We start from the raw sequence: 16675 nt of genomic DNA, 5'->3' as shown, positions 1-16675 counted from the left end.
CTTATATGAAAATGTTCAACTATGCATTCTACACTTGGGTCTGGTATTAGTTTGTACATAAATGCAAATAATAAGATTTACAAACGCAAAAACGGTATCCGACTCTGTCGGTAAATCAAACCACTCCAGCATCCCCTTAATTGGGAGACTTCATAGCGATTGTGCCCCCGAGAAAATTTGATTGGTTCGGTTTTAGAATGTTGGATTAACTCCATCTATTGGTTTATTACAATGTCTATTAAAACTGGGTCGCATCCTACTCCAGCTCGTGGAAGACAAAAGATTTTAAAACGAAATAACAAATGTACGAACATAATTACGTGTCTGTTCTGCATTCTCTCTGGAGATCTTCTGGATAAGTTTCGCGTGGGTACCTCGCGACTGATCGTGAGTATAACTGAGTATCTCGCGACGCATAACTAATAAATAATTGTAAGAAAATATAATCGCTTACTAAATATTTCATACGCGACTTCTGCAATGCGCCGTTAATGATCAAAGATATTGCTATTATGCTAAGAGATTTATCTATTTTCTTTTGTCTTCGATTTAATTAAAACGGCATTATAACATAACAATCTTCTTACGAGACAGACACCTATCAATGGTACTTAATTATTCAAATGTTAAATATTAAACCCTGGCCGAGGTGATATTTTTTCGCAATAAATTTAGAATAGAATATTTAGACACTACCATCCTGTCACGGCTTTGAGTCCTTTAAATTCTCTGAAATTTGTGTTTAACACATACGAGCCTTACTAATTTATTTAAATATTAAACTCAATCTTAAATTCAATGTTAAATATTAAACGTTAAATGCTTGATATAATGATTAGAACATATTGTGTTCCAATTATTGATTATTCCTATATTTTCTAGTACGTTTTACATAATCCTTTTATGTAATCCGCGCGCATATAATATTTACAAACTCACCTACATTTCGAGCAAGTTGAAAGCAGGATGCATCAAGATATCATAGCGAATCTTCACGATGCTTCTCGAGCAAGACCGTATATTATCGTGTTCTCATCCCTCGATTTGTCAGGATCTCACTCCCGCCTGCGGGATGAGCCTGAGATATCTCTTTGTACAAATCTAAGGAAAAGGGGTACGTAAGGATGCGACTGAGGAACAAACATGCGATTGAACAAAGACATGACGAGCACAAGACGGCGACTGGAATGAGTCGGTGCTGCACGTTTGACAGGTGGTATTTAAACTAGAATAGAAGACGAAGAATCGCGGACACGTTCGTATTTTCCCAAACACGTTGGTAACGATGGTATTTGCAGTTTCGCCATTAAATCTCACCGCGTTGGACTTGGCAATACACGCGCGCGTAGGTGTGACGGAGACAACGGTACGTACAAGTTAATCCCGCGGAATTTGTGTTAACTTTTTTTTATCAGCGATATCTCTAATTACACGCGGGACACCGGCAGGGACATAGATAAATGCCCGTGGAACGTAGGCGAGCGCGCGGAACTGCGAATACCCTTTGCCAGTGCTTTCCGCGAAATTCGAGAAGCCACTATAATCATCCATGCATTGTGCAAATCTTGCAATAACGTAACAATAATTGTGCGAACAATTGCAATAACAGAGAGTATGTAGATGGCAAGATTATTAAATTCTTTCCTCTGTCTCGTTAAAAGATTTTAATACGTTGAGTATACGTGTAGAATCGAATAGATATTAGAATTAGTCAAACTCATTTAAAAGTATTTATTCTCAAAATTAAACTAGTTTTTATATTATCTACTGTGTACAACACTAATGTACTTAATATTCACTTAGATGTTCTGTGCGTGCGTGATATTTGAAACTATATTTTCGCACGTAACAACGTTATCGTCAATTACATTATCTGCTAACTCACGCTGTAATAAAACGCGGACCTGCATTCGCATTCTAGGGCAACCCCGACCAAACAATGACGGCCTTTTTATTTACAAGCTCAGGCACATCTAGGATGAATCCTATCTTACTGACGACGAACGAGCCCACCCTTTCTTTTGTCTCAGTGCTTAGCATTAGCGGGCAAGAATTGTTGCATTGTTTGGTGTACGAAGAGGATTACGCTCGCAATAAACTCCGTGAATTACGGCATCGGCCTCGCTTCTCAATAAAACAATTTGTATCTCTATGGAAAATGAGATACGCATCGTGAACTCACTCCTCGCCTACGATTGCCGTCGTGCTGGAAAAGTATTATGCACATTATGCGCGCGCATACAACTATATAAATAATTGTTCAAATATAAATTGTGATTTATATTTCTTTTTAAATCTTAGTTGACGCGTAGATCATACTTTCTCTCTCTCAATATATATACACTTAATGCGACTGTGAGGAATTTTCATAAACGCGCGTTTGACATTTGATTCGTCGAGTAGAATATTGGGTGGCTTCCACCAGTCAGGACATTTCGACAACGCGCGCGCTCGTAATCGCGCGCGATACGACGCGCCTCTTCCTCGCCTAACTCTGGCCCGAGAGCGCAGAAAGGTGTTACCGGAGAGAGCCTCAACAAAAGGCGGCGCCTTGACATTAAAAACTGCTCTTCCCCGCGAGAAACGCTGGCTTTATTGTGCGGTCGCGGGCGCGAACGGTGAAGTGCCAGAACGAGAGCCAGAAGAAGAGAATAACCTGCCAGTTATGCCGCTGCGGGGTTACCCAAGAGGCGGTATGACCCGCCCGCGGATTTACAGCTCAGATTCCTGAAAGGAACGCGTTCCTCAGGCCGAAACATCTCCGCGTTGCTCGTAGCGCGCAGCGTCTTGCGCTCATCTCCTATCAGGCACGAAATCTTAAACCCGTTGCGCTATTATTCGTTCTTCTCCATTGGTCATGGTCCACTTTGTAATCTATGACCCAAATCTATCCGAGTAAGTTTCTGTGTGCCAAGTTCCTCTTGGAATTTAAATTTTCTAGGCGCAAATTTCACAATATGCAATCTAGTCGACGATCTGGTTTACATTCTAGGATCGTTTAAGAATGAATTGAAGAATCAATCTGTTTTCGATTGTCTCCGGCGAATAACTTCTCGGTTTCGGATTTCGCAATGGATTACGTGTACTATGCACTGACACACGATGTACACGTGATATAACGAGAGATAGAGGAAGACGTAGTCCACCAGTTTCGCTGGATTATTCAAGAAAAGCATAGTAATCCCGCCCTCCGGCCTGCACCCCATTCATCCGACGTACTCTGACTTAAAACGCTGTTATACGCCATTTCTCCCTGGACAATTGCAGGGATCTATCCTCGCTGCTCGTGTACCTGATAATTCTAGTTATGAGCCGCACACATCCAGTAATCACTATGTCAGCTGAATCGCATTCGCTCTAACATTAGAGCACAGAAGGAACTGGGCACCAAAAATGTACATTTCTTTCTCAGCAAAGACTTTGACTTGCTCTTCATAAGTCACAAATATTTGAAACAATTTTATTAATTGCCGCAAAATAAACCTCGATCAACTATTTGGGAGACGAGTCGAAAGACCCATAATTACTTTTCCATGCAAATAAATTGTTTTGCATTAATGGTGAATTCACAAATTTCAGTCTCGAAAAGGCAACTAATGATTGAAAATTACGGGGGTACGTAGTATGCGATGGTATTCAATCGTGTATTACGCAAGACTGATCTTTCTTCCGACTCGGACGTGAGGCCGCCGTCAGGCCGTCGCTATCGTGACGTCCAGTATTTATAATACATAATGAAATATAATTAGGTAATGACGCGCGATTTGGTAATGGCGTAAATTCACGCCTGTCGCAAAAGGAGGGCCCATCAATATAATCTGCCCTCGATATGATCTTCAATTACCGCTTTACAGACTCTTCTCCTTTCCATTCGAGGGATTCTCGCCCAGATCTCTCGCGATCTTCCTCTGTGAAATCTTCGACTTTATCACGCTCGCCATTATGAAACGAGCCATATATTAACGGAACGAAACGTTGCCATTACTTTTACACCGAAAGCGCGACCTTATTACTCAGCAATTGTAGCAGTCATTCGGGTGTGCTTGTGCGTTCTGCGATTTTGAAATCAAATTGATAAATTCCAAGTTGTAATTGATTCGTACAAATTTAATGTAAACGGTATAATAAGGCATCAGTCTTGCGTAAAACGATTGAACGCCATCGCATACCGTGTGCCCCCGAGCTACAATTTTTAATCATTAGTTGTCAAACTTCTCGTCGGTCTTCTAGACTGAAATTTATGACGTCAAGAATTATTTCACGCCAGTACATGACTGACAATAATTAAGCTTTCAATCGACCGTAACTGGCAACGTGTTTTTTAACACAGAAAATTTATTGCGAAAAATAGTGAAATTTATGAATTCATCATTAATGCAACATAAAGCTCTCACATTAAAAACAGAACTACATTTCAAGTGTATAATTGTGTCAATTGTATCAATTTGCCTGTTCGTAAATTAAACATAAATTAGTGAAAAATTATCGTGAGCTCACTAATAGAGATCACTGTAGTGTTCGTAAAAACTTGAGACGAATGATTATGATAAATTTAGCTCCTATACACCTAGTATATCTTTGACTCGTATCAACGCTGATTTATTTAAACGTATTCACGGTATTAAGGCGATAATACGACGCCATTGTAGTCGAGTGATAATAAGAAGGAGATGCAAACGATCACATTTATCGGTCCCGATAAAAGTCTTCGAGCACAAATAGCCCCTCGATTATGAGAGAGGGTTACTCAACTCGCTCAGGGCTCAGCCCGCTCGGCATAATCTATCGTTGTTCTTACTTCGAGTCGGCCATCGCGGATTGCTTCTTTCTCCACGTCGCACGGCGCGACGCATCTGCGCCCACCGACATATGTCTTTACTTGTTCCCGCGGTCGTGCCTCTATCAGGACCGCCCACTGAGGATGCAACGATTAAAGACACTCGTCTCGATACCCGCGCGCGAGAACGAGCAGGGAATTCCTCTCCCCTCGGGCCAGCCGCCAGGCGCTTATTATCGCCGATCACTTTTGTTTTCCCGCGGAGACTCTCGGAAACCAACCCGGTTTTCTCGTTCGCGGAAAAAGAAATCGCCCGGCATTCGCTAATTAATATATTGCGATAAGGCAGCATCGGTTGATTGCAGACGTAACGGCGGCCTTTCGACATGATCTCTCGCGTTTAAACGTATTAATTAATTTTTATAATTCGCGATTGCGCGATCCTGTTTGAGCTGCTTTCGGTTGTACAAGTAAAATAATGAATATGTTAGATAACTGATATGTACTTAAAGACCTTTCGGTAACGCAGTAAGTTTTTTTATTTGGTACCGTTTCAACGGTGAAAAGCGGTAAGGGCTTGCAGACTACAACTTCCTTGAAACATTTGAAATGAAATTGTCAAAGTATTACAATACGCAATAATTTTGCAATGTTAATTAATGAGCATAACAGCGACAAAAGTAACGTAGAAAAATACTTCTACGTTTTCAACCCAGACAGCACAGATCTCCTGAAGACGTCTTAAAGACATTCTCTGGACGTCTTTATGTCCTAAGAATGTTCCCAGGATATCCATAGGATATCGTGTGCTGTCTGGGAAGTTGTTTCTATGGATTGCTCATTTGTCACGTAACGTGCATAGAAATGGTTTTTGTAGACTGTTAAAATAATTTGAGAGAAAATGAAAGGGTTAATAAATAATAATTATGTTGTTAATGGCAAGAAATCGTTGAACGTAATGTGGCAATGTATCATAATTATTTATTGATCAATTAAACAAGTTTTCCTCGTCAACGATTATTTCCTCGGCTATAAGAGTTTTCCATTATTGAATTATCGGTCCATCTGATATCGATTAACAGCGATATAGTTTGCACGTTACGTGAACCGCGTTACCGGTAATAGGAACGAGATAGCCGGCGGGATAAGAATCTCAATGGATGATTTCCCACCTTTGCGTGCCATCGTGAGATGGACGTCACATGGAAAACAGGGTATTATCGGGCCTCGCGATCTCACCCGTTTCCTACGCAATGTTACACCAGTAACGATGCACACTAGTAGGTGCGAAAAATCGCTGCCATTTTATTAGCGAACGGTGCGCGCCGTTAATGGTCGTGAGATTTTCTAGGAAATATCTTCCATGTTGATTGAAACGATGCCGCGATACGGCCGCGAATTTACGGGGGAATTTTATTACGTCGCTCTCGGAAATTACATCTTAATCGTCGGATCGACGCTAATCAGCGCTAATTGCGCTCCTCACGCGAAGACAAACGGTGGCTGTTGTATAAACGATACTGCTACAATTAATCGCGCTATTATTATTGCTATTAAAAAAAAAACGATGCTACCTTTGTTATCGGAGATCTGCTGCAGGATGAGGTTTTCAAAATGTGCAGGCACTGGCGTTCCTTGCCGAGCGTTACATTGTATTCAACTCTTGCAATATATCCTCAAACACAGGAAACTCTGTTCAGGCGTAAGCACAATGTAGCTTTCTTGATGCGGCTTCTATTCATAGCTTACCAACAATAGATCCATAAATCATACGGTAATTCATCGAGCGCGCTATGATACTCCAGCCTTGGTACTAATTTTGGGCGATAATGAATTTTGCCGTCATTCTCCCGATAACATTAATATTTATCGTCCACGCCCACGTCTTTTTTCTTCGTCGCACGGGACTACCGCGTTTCTTCGTCCCGATTCCAAGGCAGTCGCGCGTCGCGGTACGCAAAATGTAACGTTGAATCCTTGAAAGACGCTAACTTCCCGAGAGGACTCGCGAGAACGTCTCTTCGAGCTCACGTAGGTGAGGTGAGTCGAATCTTTCGCCAGCATCCGTAATTTCTATCCGCTCGACACCTCCACAAACTCCGGTCGTTCACGTGTTGTCGAAATTAACTAACCCAGCGTGGTGGTGTAACACGGTTGTACTCTTGCATAAGAATAAATGCCAGGGTCTCCTAGCCGGAAATATCTGGCGCGCGCGCACAAGGAGACGTCGTAAAAAAATCCCGTCGTTGCGTCCTTCCTACAGAATCCGCGAAATTCACGCGAACTAAAGAGTTACGACTTTATAAATTAAGAGTAGCGCGCGAAAAATGCACGACATCAAATTAGAATCAACCTTTATACAGATCCTTCTCTTCCTCTTGATTCCTATGATACATATTGTACCTTGACACAATTCCAGATGAAGGCAATTATGACGATCTACAAGCATCACATAACTAATTTTTTATCAATTTCGACTGTCTCTTATTAAAAACTGCGGAAGGGTATCTCTTATAAAAAATAACACCTTACAGTTTCGTTACCTTGGGCAATTAAGTTGTGGTGGGTTTATCGGATCGGCCGGCAAATGAATACGTCGGGAGGTGTTTCTTAAGAAATATTTATATTCTTATATTAAAAAAATATTTGATATCTATAGTTCGTGGCTCGAGAGGTAGGCGCTTTGTCCAGAGATGTTGCTAAATGTCGCTGATCGTTTATTGCTGATTTTCGGGCTGCGGGTGGGCTAGAATGTAATCGACGGCCCTCTGGATCAGCTCGGGCACGTGTGGAGCGACCGGCAGGTGGGTGCCCTGCGGGTGGAAGCCGGTCTCGTCGGCCGTGTACTGGACGGCGATGGGAGTGCCGTCGGGAGCGGTGTACTGAAACTGGCCCTGGGCAATGATTGCGGGATTGCCCTTGGGTCCAACGGGCTGCGGCGAGCCCTGCTCGGTAGCGGCAATTCCGTTCTCGGTCTCGTAGGCGTAATGGTAGGATCCTTCCGGCGAGATGTCCTGCGCTTGTTTCAGGATGGCCACCGGCTGTTGCTGCTGGTATTGTTGGTGCTGCGCTAGAGCGGCAGCAACTAGAGCGAGGGACACAATCTGAAACAGAAATCAAAATAGAACATAGGTACGAGAAAAGGGGCGCCGAGAATCATTTCTTATTGTACACGGAGAGAATTTTCTTTTAGACTTTATCCTGAAAATCATGGTAGTACAACACGGAATTGTGCAGAATTTTATGAGCTTGTCGAAACTTCACTATGTATCGTAGTAAAATTATTCAAACATATTTGATATCTCATTGTGGTGGATATTAATCGTTTTCATTGTAGTAGATATTAATAAGAAAACTCATAAAGTTCTTCGAAATGCCATGTTGTCTCACAACTATAATTTTCCGGGTAAATTTAAGAGAAAAATACATTCAAATCATAACTTTTAAAAGAAAATTCTCTCTGTGTAAAAAAAATTGACGTAACTATGAATTTAGTTCCGCTCATTATTAACAAGTAGTTGTAAAGGATTATCGATAATTCAAAATGTTAAATCCACATTGAAATGTAAAACTAGGATGGAATGGTTATATTATTGAAAAAATATGGAGAATTGGCACATGCTATGTAGAATTTTACTAAACAAGCGATTTATAATATCGTTATTGTGATTAAGTTATATTATTAATTGACAAGCACACAAATTATGCCAGAATAAATAACAGATTTCCGTTGTTAAAGAATTAATGGTATTAGATGTCGATTATGTAAATTCACTGTAATTGGCCGGAAAGTGCAATGGGCAAAAAATTGCTACTTGCGCGTAATATTGTGCGCTGCAAAAAAAAGAATTGCAGGTTTCGTAGCAAATCTGTGAAAAGAAGATTGGATATCATCGAAAGATAAGCGAGTTAATAGTTCGTCTGTAGGCAAATAATTAAAGGTCCGCCGTTTCCTAACGCGAATCACCGTTAATTGCTGCGTTTGATTTGTTATTGCAGTTTACACTTTATTCTTCTCTTGTTTAATTAGCCGAGCATTAATTGGATCACAGAATCGTAACAAGCTGTTTTCGCAATAATCGAAAATGATCGGAAGAAACGGGAAAATCCAGGAATTATTCCGAGTGATTGATGAACTCTAAAAGAAGGACTGAAAATTGGAAGTTTCTTCTTAATTGTATATCGAAATGTATACCGATTGTACTGACAAATATTAAAAATCAAATAGTCAAATATATTTTACAAAAACTTACGCTAGAAAAAATACAGAACCGATTGAAATTTTATCTATATTAATATTGATATTAAACATTGAGATAATAATTTTCTACGAGTTAAGTTTACTTATAAATAGCAGAATTGAAGATAAAGTGAAGGCCAATGTAAAACTCACGAGAAATTTCATTTTGTTGTGCGGGTGGCTCGAATCTGTCGATCCAATGGAGGAACGCGATGAGATTTCGAGTGTGACCGCCACGAGACTCGAATGCGCTTTTATACGAAACCGTAGACCCCACTTTCCCTCATCGTAATGATACCCAAAAAACGAGAAAAAGCCAGGGTTATGTCCAGTCACGGCGGCAAGAAAGGACAAAGAGAAAGAGAGAAGAAGCGAGAGAGGATACCCGGGCTAAAATAGTATCTTCTGCCAAAAGTAACCTCAAGTCGACTTGACCTTTACGCGCGACGTCTAAATCGATCGGTTGCATAATAGCCGAGAAACCTGTTGACATTGTGTTACTTGTTCGCGCGTCGTCTTCAAGAACTCAACGTTCACGTGGCGTAGTGCATAATGCGGGCGAAATGCAAACGAATCTCGATAACGATAATGTCCCAAGCGTGCACCGCAATTTGGAAAGATTCGCCCGCGATGGAATTTTTCTCTATGTGATTTGAAAATTCAGGTATTTCTTCAAAATTTCTAAACTCGAACATATGTTAAGGAACATCTTGCACTTTTCATGATTTTGTTAAATAAATTATAATGGTTGGTTATTATAGCTGGACATTTATTAATTTGTTTGGCCTTCAAAGATAAAATTCTCTCATTAAATAAGCACCGATTATTATTTTGCTACTCAATTATCCATAAGGTTTGAAAAATTTTCGAGAATGTGCACCACTCTCTAGAGACATCCTGTTAGCAAAATGTAGGTACACCACACGATTGCGTGTACATCTTTCTTATCTTCTTGATAAACCTAGATACATTGCTAGGCATATTACTCTGACAAATGGGAAGGAAATGCGCTCTGCTGATTCACGATTTGCCGATTGTTTGAACTGTTTGCTCGAGCACTAAATCTTACATGTTTTACAAGTATTTCTTGCTTACAAATTATATATTGCATATATTTACTATACGGGTGCCCTGAAATTCGCGAAAATACCATAGCAAGAAAGTTGCCGAAAAAGTTAATTAAAAACGTATTTGGCATTTTTCGTTCCGAGCAGTATTTTTGTAAATAAAAATTGAATCTCTCCCTTTTTATATTATATAATAAAAAAAATACAGTGTATATATAATAAAAAATATATATTTAAAATAATTACATCTATTAAACAGTTACCTGAATTTTTGGCAATCTTTAATATGAGTTAATTTTAATATGAATAGCATAAGTACAAAATTTGACGTGAGACAGTCTTTCGAAAGAAGTGTATTAAGAAAGAATCGGCTTGAAATTAATCACAAGGTCGGGAAGCGATAAGAGTAATTTGGGAATTATCCCTGTGTGTTATGACGGCGTGTGTGGCAAGTTGCAAAAGTATTTTTTAAAAAATGGCATCATGGCATCATTAAAATTGATGTGTCTGAGTCATAAAATCATAATCGAGAATGATTAATCGGTAGGAGGAGATGAACATAAACTGCGGGAGATTTTAATGCCCGGCCGTATAATGCTTTCCCTCCCTGCTTGTCTCTTTGTCGGTGTATGATTGCGACTCATCCCATTCGCCCGTTTACATGTTTTCGAGCGAAATCCACGTGAGCGAGATTGCGTCAACGATTCAGACGTGTAGCGAGTGTTCGGGATACAGCGAATATGCCCCGCATGCAAAACCTGATGAGCGCAAAAGAATTATATTTTAACGCAAATCGATGGTACCAACACTTCACCTGAGACTGTCATTGTGAACGAGGAATATGGAATGCGTGTATATGTAATAAATTTTTTAAATAGCGTCTTTTTTCCTACATTAAGCTACTTGGAATCCCCCGCTAGCCGATAATTCGTACGGGAGATAAATCCAAGGTGCGTCCGCACGAGCCGGCGTTGCGACATCGACCTTGCCTAAGAACGAATATCTTATACCCAGGCACAGAAGGCCGACCGTCCTTTTTTTCCCCCTAGCACGAAAAGAGGAGACGAATTTCTCACAGCACTGAAGAACAATTATTGCGATTGCAGCTGCCCGTTGATGAACGAGCATCGGAGGAATGAACGCGCTGCCAAAGCAGTAACAAAGATAAAACGCCGTTGGAGTCCTTGTGCTTCCTTCGGCTGTATTACGCGAGTGTGTTACGTCTGCCACGGTAGCCATTACTCAAGCAAATTGTTTCTGAATGATAGTGCTCGGCCACTCTTGCGTCAGAATTTTCTGAATGAAACTTGGATGATCCCTGATCCTGAATGAATGGGTGCAATAAAATTCATGATCTGACGCATGTAGATCATTACAGTGTCTGGCATCAAATCCTATCATGCAATCACAATAATAACCGTAATCAATAACACTTTTAACCATTTATTCGAACAATTTGACCCAACTTTTATATTAACTCTTATAACATTGAACTTCTTTTATCTTTTCTCTTCTACCGAATTTATCTACAATGTGCATCTGCGTGCATAAGTTATTATTGCTTCAAACTGACGACATTATTGCTTTGCGATGCTTCGTAGACAATCATAGTCTATATCCGATGCTGCGTGAGAAAATGCATATAATTAATTCTCTCTTTGAGCTAGACAACGCAGTGTGAACAAACGTCTACCATAAACGCCGTTGTGACGGCTTAATTATGTGCGATGACAGATTGCTATAATGTCAGAATTTCTTGAATCAATCTCTATCTTGTTAAGCTACCGTGTGGTATTGCTTGCAGCTCATTTTCGACGGAACAAAGTGGTGCCAATCAATGTCCGTGCTGAGCGTTCAACCACTTGGCAGCAAACCAACGTTAGCAATGCTGTAATCGATATCTGCTGCACAACTAACTTCATATATAGCCTGTAGCGTTATATAACCATCGAGAATCTGCCTTTCTGGCCATATAATATTTCTCCTTCAATTTTAAAATATATAATTCTGTTGCACAAATTTCCACCATGTTAATCGCAACTATTCCACTACTAAAAAATTTAGTAAATTAATTTTCTAATTGACAAATTCTAAATTTACAATATTTATTCGTAGTAATTGATTAATTTTGCTTTACTTTTATACAGACGAAGTTTAGATATTTAAACACCACCATAATCATCAAATATGTGAAATAAAAAGTGATATGATCGTCATTGTATGATTCTCAATGTCAAAATTAATCGTACAGAGAATTATTCATGCACAAGCGACATTGTCGACTTCTTCTTGCTGTTATAAAAATAGATAGTATCGATGTTAGCTGTATGGAACAAATGAAAAAAATTATTTTGCGTTCATTAATCATGCATTCCAATACTTCATCTTCGTCACATATCACGGATATTTGATAGAAAATTCAGTAAGTCCTACTTAAAAATGCATCTAATTACAATAAATATGCATTTGTACAATGAAGAAGAGATACAAATCAGCATCTGACACACCTATGACACCAAAGATTAAATTATTCGCGTAACGAACTTGTGAGATAGTTTTGAGCATTTGATAAAAGGTGAAACGATCGTCCACGGTATTCAATGGTAGTTTCTTTAGGTAAAATTTGGGAATGACTCTATCACGTTTATATAGTGTTTCAGGATTAAACGTTTTAACTTTAAAATATGAATTTAGGATCTCGGAATAAGTAAGGAAACTCCTAGAAACGTGCCTGTGCAAACTTTTTGTTTAAGAAGATATTGGCGTCTAAAGTTACGAATAAGCATCATTGAGTCTTATCTTACGTTTTACTAAACAACTTCACGTAATTTTTCGTGAAAAGTGTGGATTACAATTAATATAATTTAAATACCAATCACAATAAATTCTTCTTTGCCAAGAATCTTGTAATTGTACTCATTGAAAAATATGCGAATAACGTGCAACAAAGAGAGTTCTCTATGGTCAACTAACAATTAATACTAAATATTTTTATTTAATAGTCGTTTAGCAATACACATTTCAATCGATCACCTCACGCGTAGGCTTTATCCAGAAATCGTTGGCCGGTCAGCGATCAAATCTTTCGGAATTCTTAAGATGCTAATCTTATTCTTGCGACCAGCTTCCTGGAGGCCGTAATAAAATTCGCATATGTCATCACGCAAAACGAAATCACGTGATAGTAATGTTCTATAAATATATGGGTACGTATAATATATATTTATTAACATTTTTTCTTTAATTAAATTTTAAATTTATAACTATTGCAATTTCTTTAAAAATGCGATATAAATAAAGGTGGAATATATATTTTGTGTGTTACATGCTCTTGCACAAATAATATTTTTCATATCACACTATTTTATTATTTTATTGCGCAATATTCTGTACGACCCACTTATATTAATTTAATTTATTAGATTGTAAATATTATCTAGATTCGATCTCTTATTTACGTAATATAATATGTTTTGGAAGGTCTAATATAACACAATATTTATTTAATTGTTATACACATAGTATTGATGATAATCTTTTTAACTGAAACATGTAAAATCTCACACGGAATGGAATCTTAGTTGCAATTGCCTATAATGAATAAGATGCATAATACGGGAGAAGGTGCGTCCTGTTCTCATGGAGCGTTTTATACAGTAGAATAAAATAGCACGATTTCAATAAAGATCGCGTCATAATCTGGCGTATAATTTGTTTACACATTTATAAATCTGTGAAACTGACAACGTGTTGTTCATCACTGTATGTGCTCGTGTTAGGAAACGTTGAATTAAGTAAGGCAGTGATGCGCAGTTGGTCAAAGATACATCATCGCATTACGCATCTATGCATCATCGAAGTCAAATCATCCTGAATAAAAAGCCTTTCCACTACTTACTTTATGTTTATGTAATGTCAAATTCTCCGTACTTTCAACAATTCTAATTATTTCGTTAGAATATATACATTAACAACAAATGTTTCATCACAAGCGCTATTAAGTCTCTAATCATGCAACTAAGATAAGTGTCTCACTCGAAAGCTCTCTTGTTATTGTTTGCATAATATAGTTGGTGTCGAATAAGAACGAGAGAGGAATAAAATAATTATTGCTCGGACGTTGAGAACCGTCGCGTTAAACTTCGTATCATCGGACGTCAATCAACAATCATTTTAACGTAAAATCGCGTGATATGGCATAAGGTGATTGAAGCACCAATTATATATTCGCGAGATGTAAAATCTACATAACTCACGACTTCATATACGAGACGTGACAGCCATTAAATGATTGACCTGTGTGCACTTAATAAACGCGAAACCGGTAATTTTTCTCCTTTTAACTAAAATGCATTTGCAGCTTATGATTACCCGCTCCTGTACTTACATTTGCTATTTTTTTTTTGTAAAATATAATTAATTCTTATTCCAATAAATAATTACGTTAGGAAATAGTAAAAGCCTTTTTTACCAAAATAATAAGTAACTGATAAAAAATGTTTTTGCTTCAACCATTTAATCTAATGATGAATGTGCGATTCGTCGAGATGCAAGTAATAGTCTTGAAACAGCCCTCTTTGAAAAAAAAAGTTATTTTTATTGAACAGTGTAACCGTTTATTTCAGCAAATATATTGATTGACTCGGAAGTGCAGCAACCATAAAGATATTTATTGCGAATGCTCCTCGTCGTTAATCGATATTTAGATGTTATTTTTAATCACATTCCATAACATGAGTCACACTCATCTAAATGTCATAATGTAATTTTAATCTTATTGCTACAACTTTTGTGGATATCCCTTCTCTTAAAAACGAGACAAAATGAAGGCTAAATTAAATTTTATTAAATGTGATTACATATAATACCCTCATTAGGATAACTCTTAAAAAAAATCGTATTTAAGACAAGACAAACATTTTGTAAATAATTATACATGTATAAAAGCAGAATATGAAATAAATTCAGCTTTCAAATTAATTTTATATGTGCATTTGTAATATATAATTAGGTCTATTGTATATTGCAATATAATCAAAATTTACAGTCTTTTTTAATGAACCAACTGTAGATCATTTTGCAACGCCTCTTCATGGCGATTGAAGTAGTTAAATCTTCGTTCAATTTCATGATAAAATGGATATCTGAATTATCTATAAACAGTATTGTTTTGTCTTGATTAAGATAAAAGCTATATCATATTTTTCTTTACATAATCTCAAATTTATCAAATAGCCTTCATAGATTATTGCGCCATTCGTTTACCAACAAATTATTTATTTTATAATCATAAAATAAAATCCCTCCGCAGCATACACGCCTGTCGCGTGACCGCCAATACAAGAAGCATGATCGGGTTGCATAAAAACAGGCGACATTAAGAACCTCTCGATTATAAAACATATTCGAATCTTTATTCGGTCTAAACGAGTTTTTTACTGAGGAAGACCCGAGGAGGGGTCGAAACGTTTATGCTATTAAAGAGACATTTTGATTCTACATTGTGAGAACCGAGTTCCCGAGGCACCCTCTCCTTTGCAAACAAAATTTTAGTTCCTACATCTAAAGGGATGCACAATGTTCGAGTTTACATTTAAAATTTCGTGAGCATATGCTCCAGACTTTTGAAGTGTCTATTACAAAAATTAAGTTTTCTATCTAACAAAGTAGAATACTCCTTTAAGAATGCGTACAGGGATTTTCTCTTTGAACTTGTGCCGCGCAATTCGTCGGCTGATCGCTCGGTACGCTCCAGCCAATTGATGAACTCGTGTCGGACATCTGGGTGGGAATCGTGTACGAGCGAGCGAGCGAGCGTACACAGCAACAATCAGTTCACACTGTACGCTCGGCGCGAAAGGCACGGCTGGTATGTGGTAGCGCGGACACAAGTGACAGAGATTGCACGCGTGTGCGTACGCGTGAGTGACTTTCGTCTCGTTTCCTTTTTTTTCTTTCTTTTTTTTTATGATCCAGAAAACGCGACGAGAGAACGGTCCAACGGAGTCGAACGATGTCGTGGGATTGATTCGACGAACCAACCATCAGCCGGTGCGCTCCTTGGTGGATTCTAGTGAATTAACCATCCTGTTCCCTTCCTATTTCTCCTTTCTTCTTCTCTTTTCTTTATGGTTTATTCATCCAGACATCCAGACACGCACCGTAGGAGACACTTGATATTTCCCAATTGGCAAAGTTTTGGAAAGTACCTTCGAAAACACTTTGTGAGTATCTTATCTTTAACGATAATGCAGATATGCAGCTTTGTTCTACGTCATTTTGAAAATAGAGTCAACATCTTATCAGCACACGTTTAACCCTAGAACCCGACACGTGAAAAAGTTACGTAAACTCTACACATGGGTAAATTTTACCCAGCGCATTTTCATTTGCTAATAACTCTCGGAAAAATGGTCAAAATTCAATGTTTTTTTTATAATCGGTGTAGAAAACATCGAGGAAGATAATTATGCTAACAGTTTTGCGGTTAAATAAAGTTGAAGAAAATTATAATAAAAAGACAAAACACATGTTTCTTCAAAATTCGCTTTTCTCTAAAAAATTAATAACTTTTTAACTATAACAGATAAA

The 16675-nt window shown here is 38.3% G+C and overlaps 4 protein-coding genes across 6 annotated transcripts in view; 3 read left to right on the top strand and 1 right to left on the bottom strand.

The window, feature by feature from the left end:
• LOC105558179 overlaps positions 1-423 on the top strand; it is a 2577-nt gene extending 2154 nt beyond the window's left edge. The window contains exon 2 of the mRNA XM_012005736.1: positions 197-423. Coding sequence (XP_011861126.1) covers positions 197-423 — 227 coding nt within the window. The remainder of the gene's footprint in view (positions 1-196) is intronic.
• Positions 424-929: 506 nt separating this feature from the next.
• Positions 930-2240, top strand: LOC105558178. The gene is made up of 2 exons (XM_012005735.1): positions 930-1366; positions 1922-2240. The coding sequence occupies exons 1-2, from the start codon at positions 1286-1288 to the stop codon at positions 2174-2176; spliced, it is 336 nt and encodes a 111-aa protein (XP_011861125.1). The 5' UTR covers positions 930-1285; the 3' UTR covers positions 2177-2240.
• Positions 2241-7436: 5196 nt separating this feature from the next.
• Positions 7437-9217, bottom strand: LOC105558177 (endocuticle structural glycoprotein SgAbd-8-like). The gene is made up of 2 exons (XM_012005734.1): positions 9171-9217; positions 7437-7881 (listed from the first exon to the last, which is right to left on the bottom strand). The coding sequence occupies exons 1-2, from the start codon at positions 9180-9182 to the stop codon at positions 7495-7497; spliced, it is 399 nt and encodes a 132-aa protein (XP_011861124.1). The 5' UTR covers positions 9183-9217; the 3' UTR covers positions 7437-7494.
• A 6697-nt stretch (positions 9218-15914) lies between these two features.
• Positions 15915-16675, top strand: part of LOC105558176 (sphingomyelin phosphodiesterase) — a 31196-nt gene continuing 30435 nt past the window's right edge. For 2 of the 3 annotated variants that reach the window (XM_012005731.1, XM_012005733.1), the window contains exon 1: positions 15915-16308. The gene's annotated coding sequence lies outside the window, so the exon portion shown is untranslated. The remainder of the gene's footprint in view (positions 16309-16675) is intronic. The other variant, XM_012005732.1, reaches the window with a different exon arrangement.

The sequence above is a fragment of the Vollenhovia emeryi genome, unplaced genomic scaffold (assembly GCF_000949405.1).
Source record: "Vollenhovia emeryi isolate VEMERY1.0 unplaced genomic scaffold, V.emery_V1.0 DF939369.1, whole genome shotgun sequence".
In the NCBI taxonomy this organism is placed as follows: domain Eukaryota; kingdom Metazoa; phylum Arthropoda; class Insecta; order Hymenoptera; family Formicidae; genus Vollenhovia; species Vollenhovia emeryi.
The sequence above is the reverse complement of the archived record's forward strand: the minus strand, read 5'-3'. Positions and strand labels throughout refer to the sequence as shown.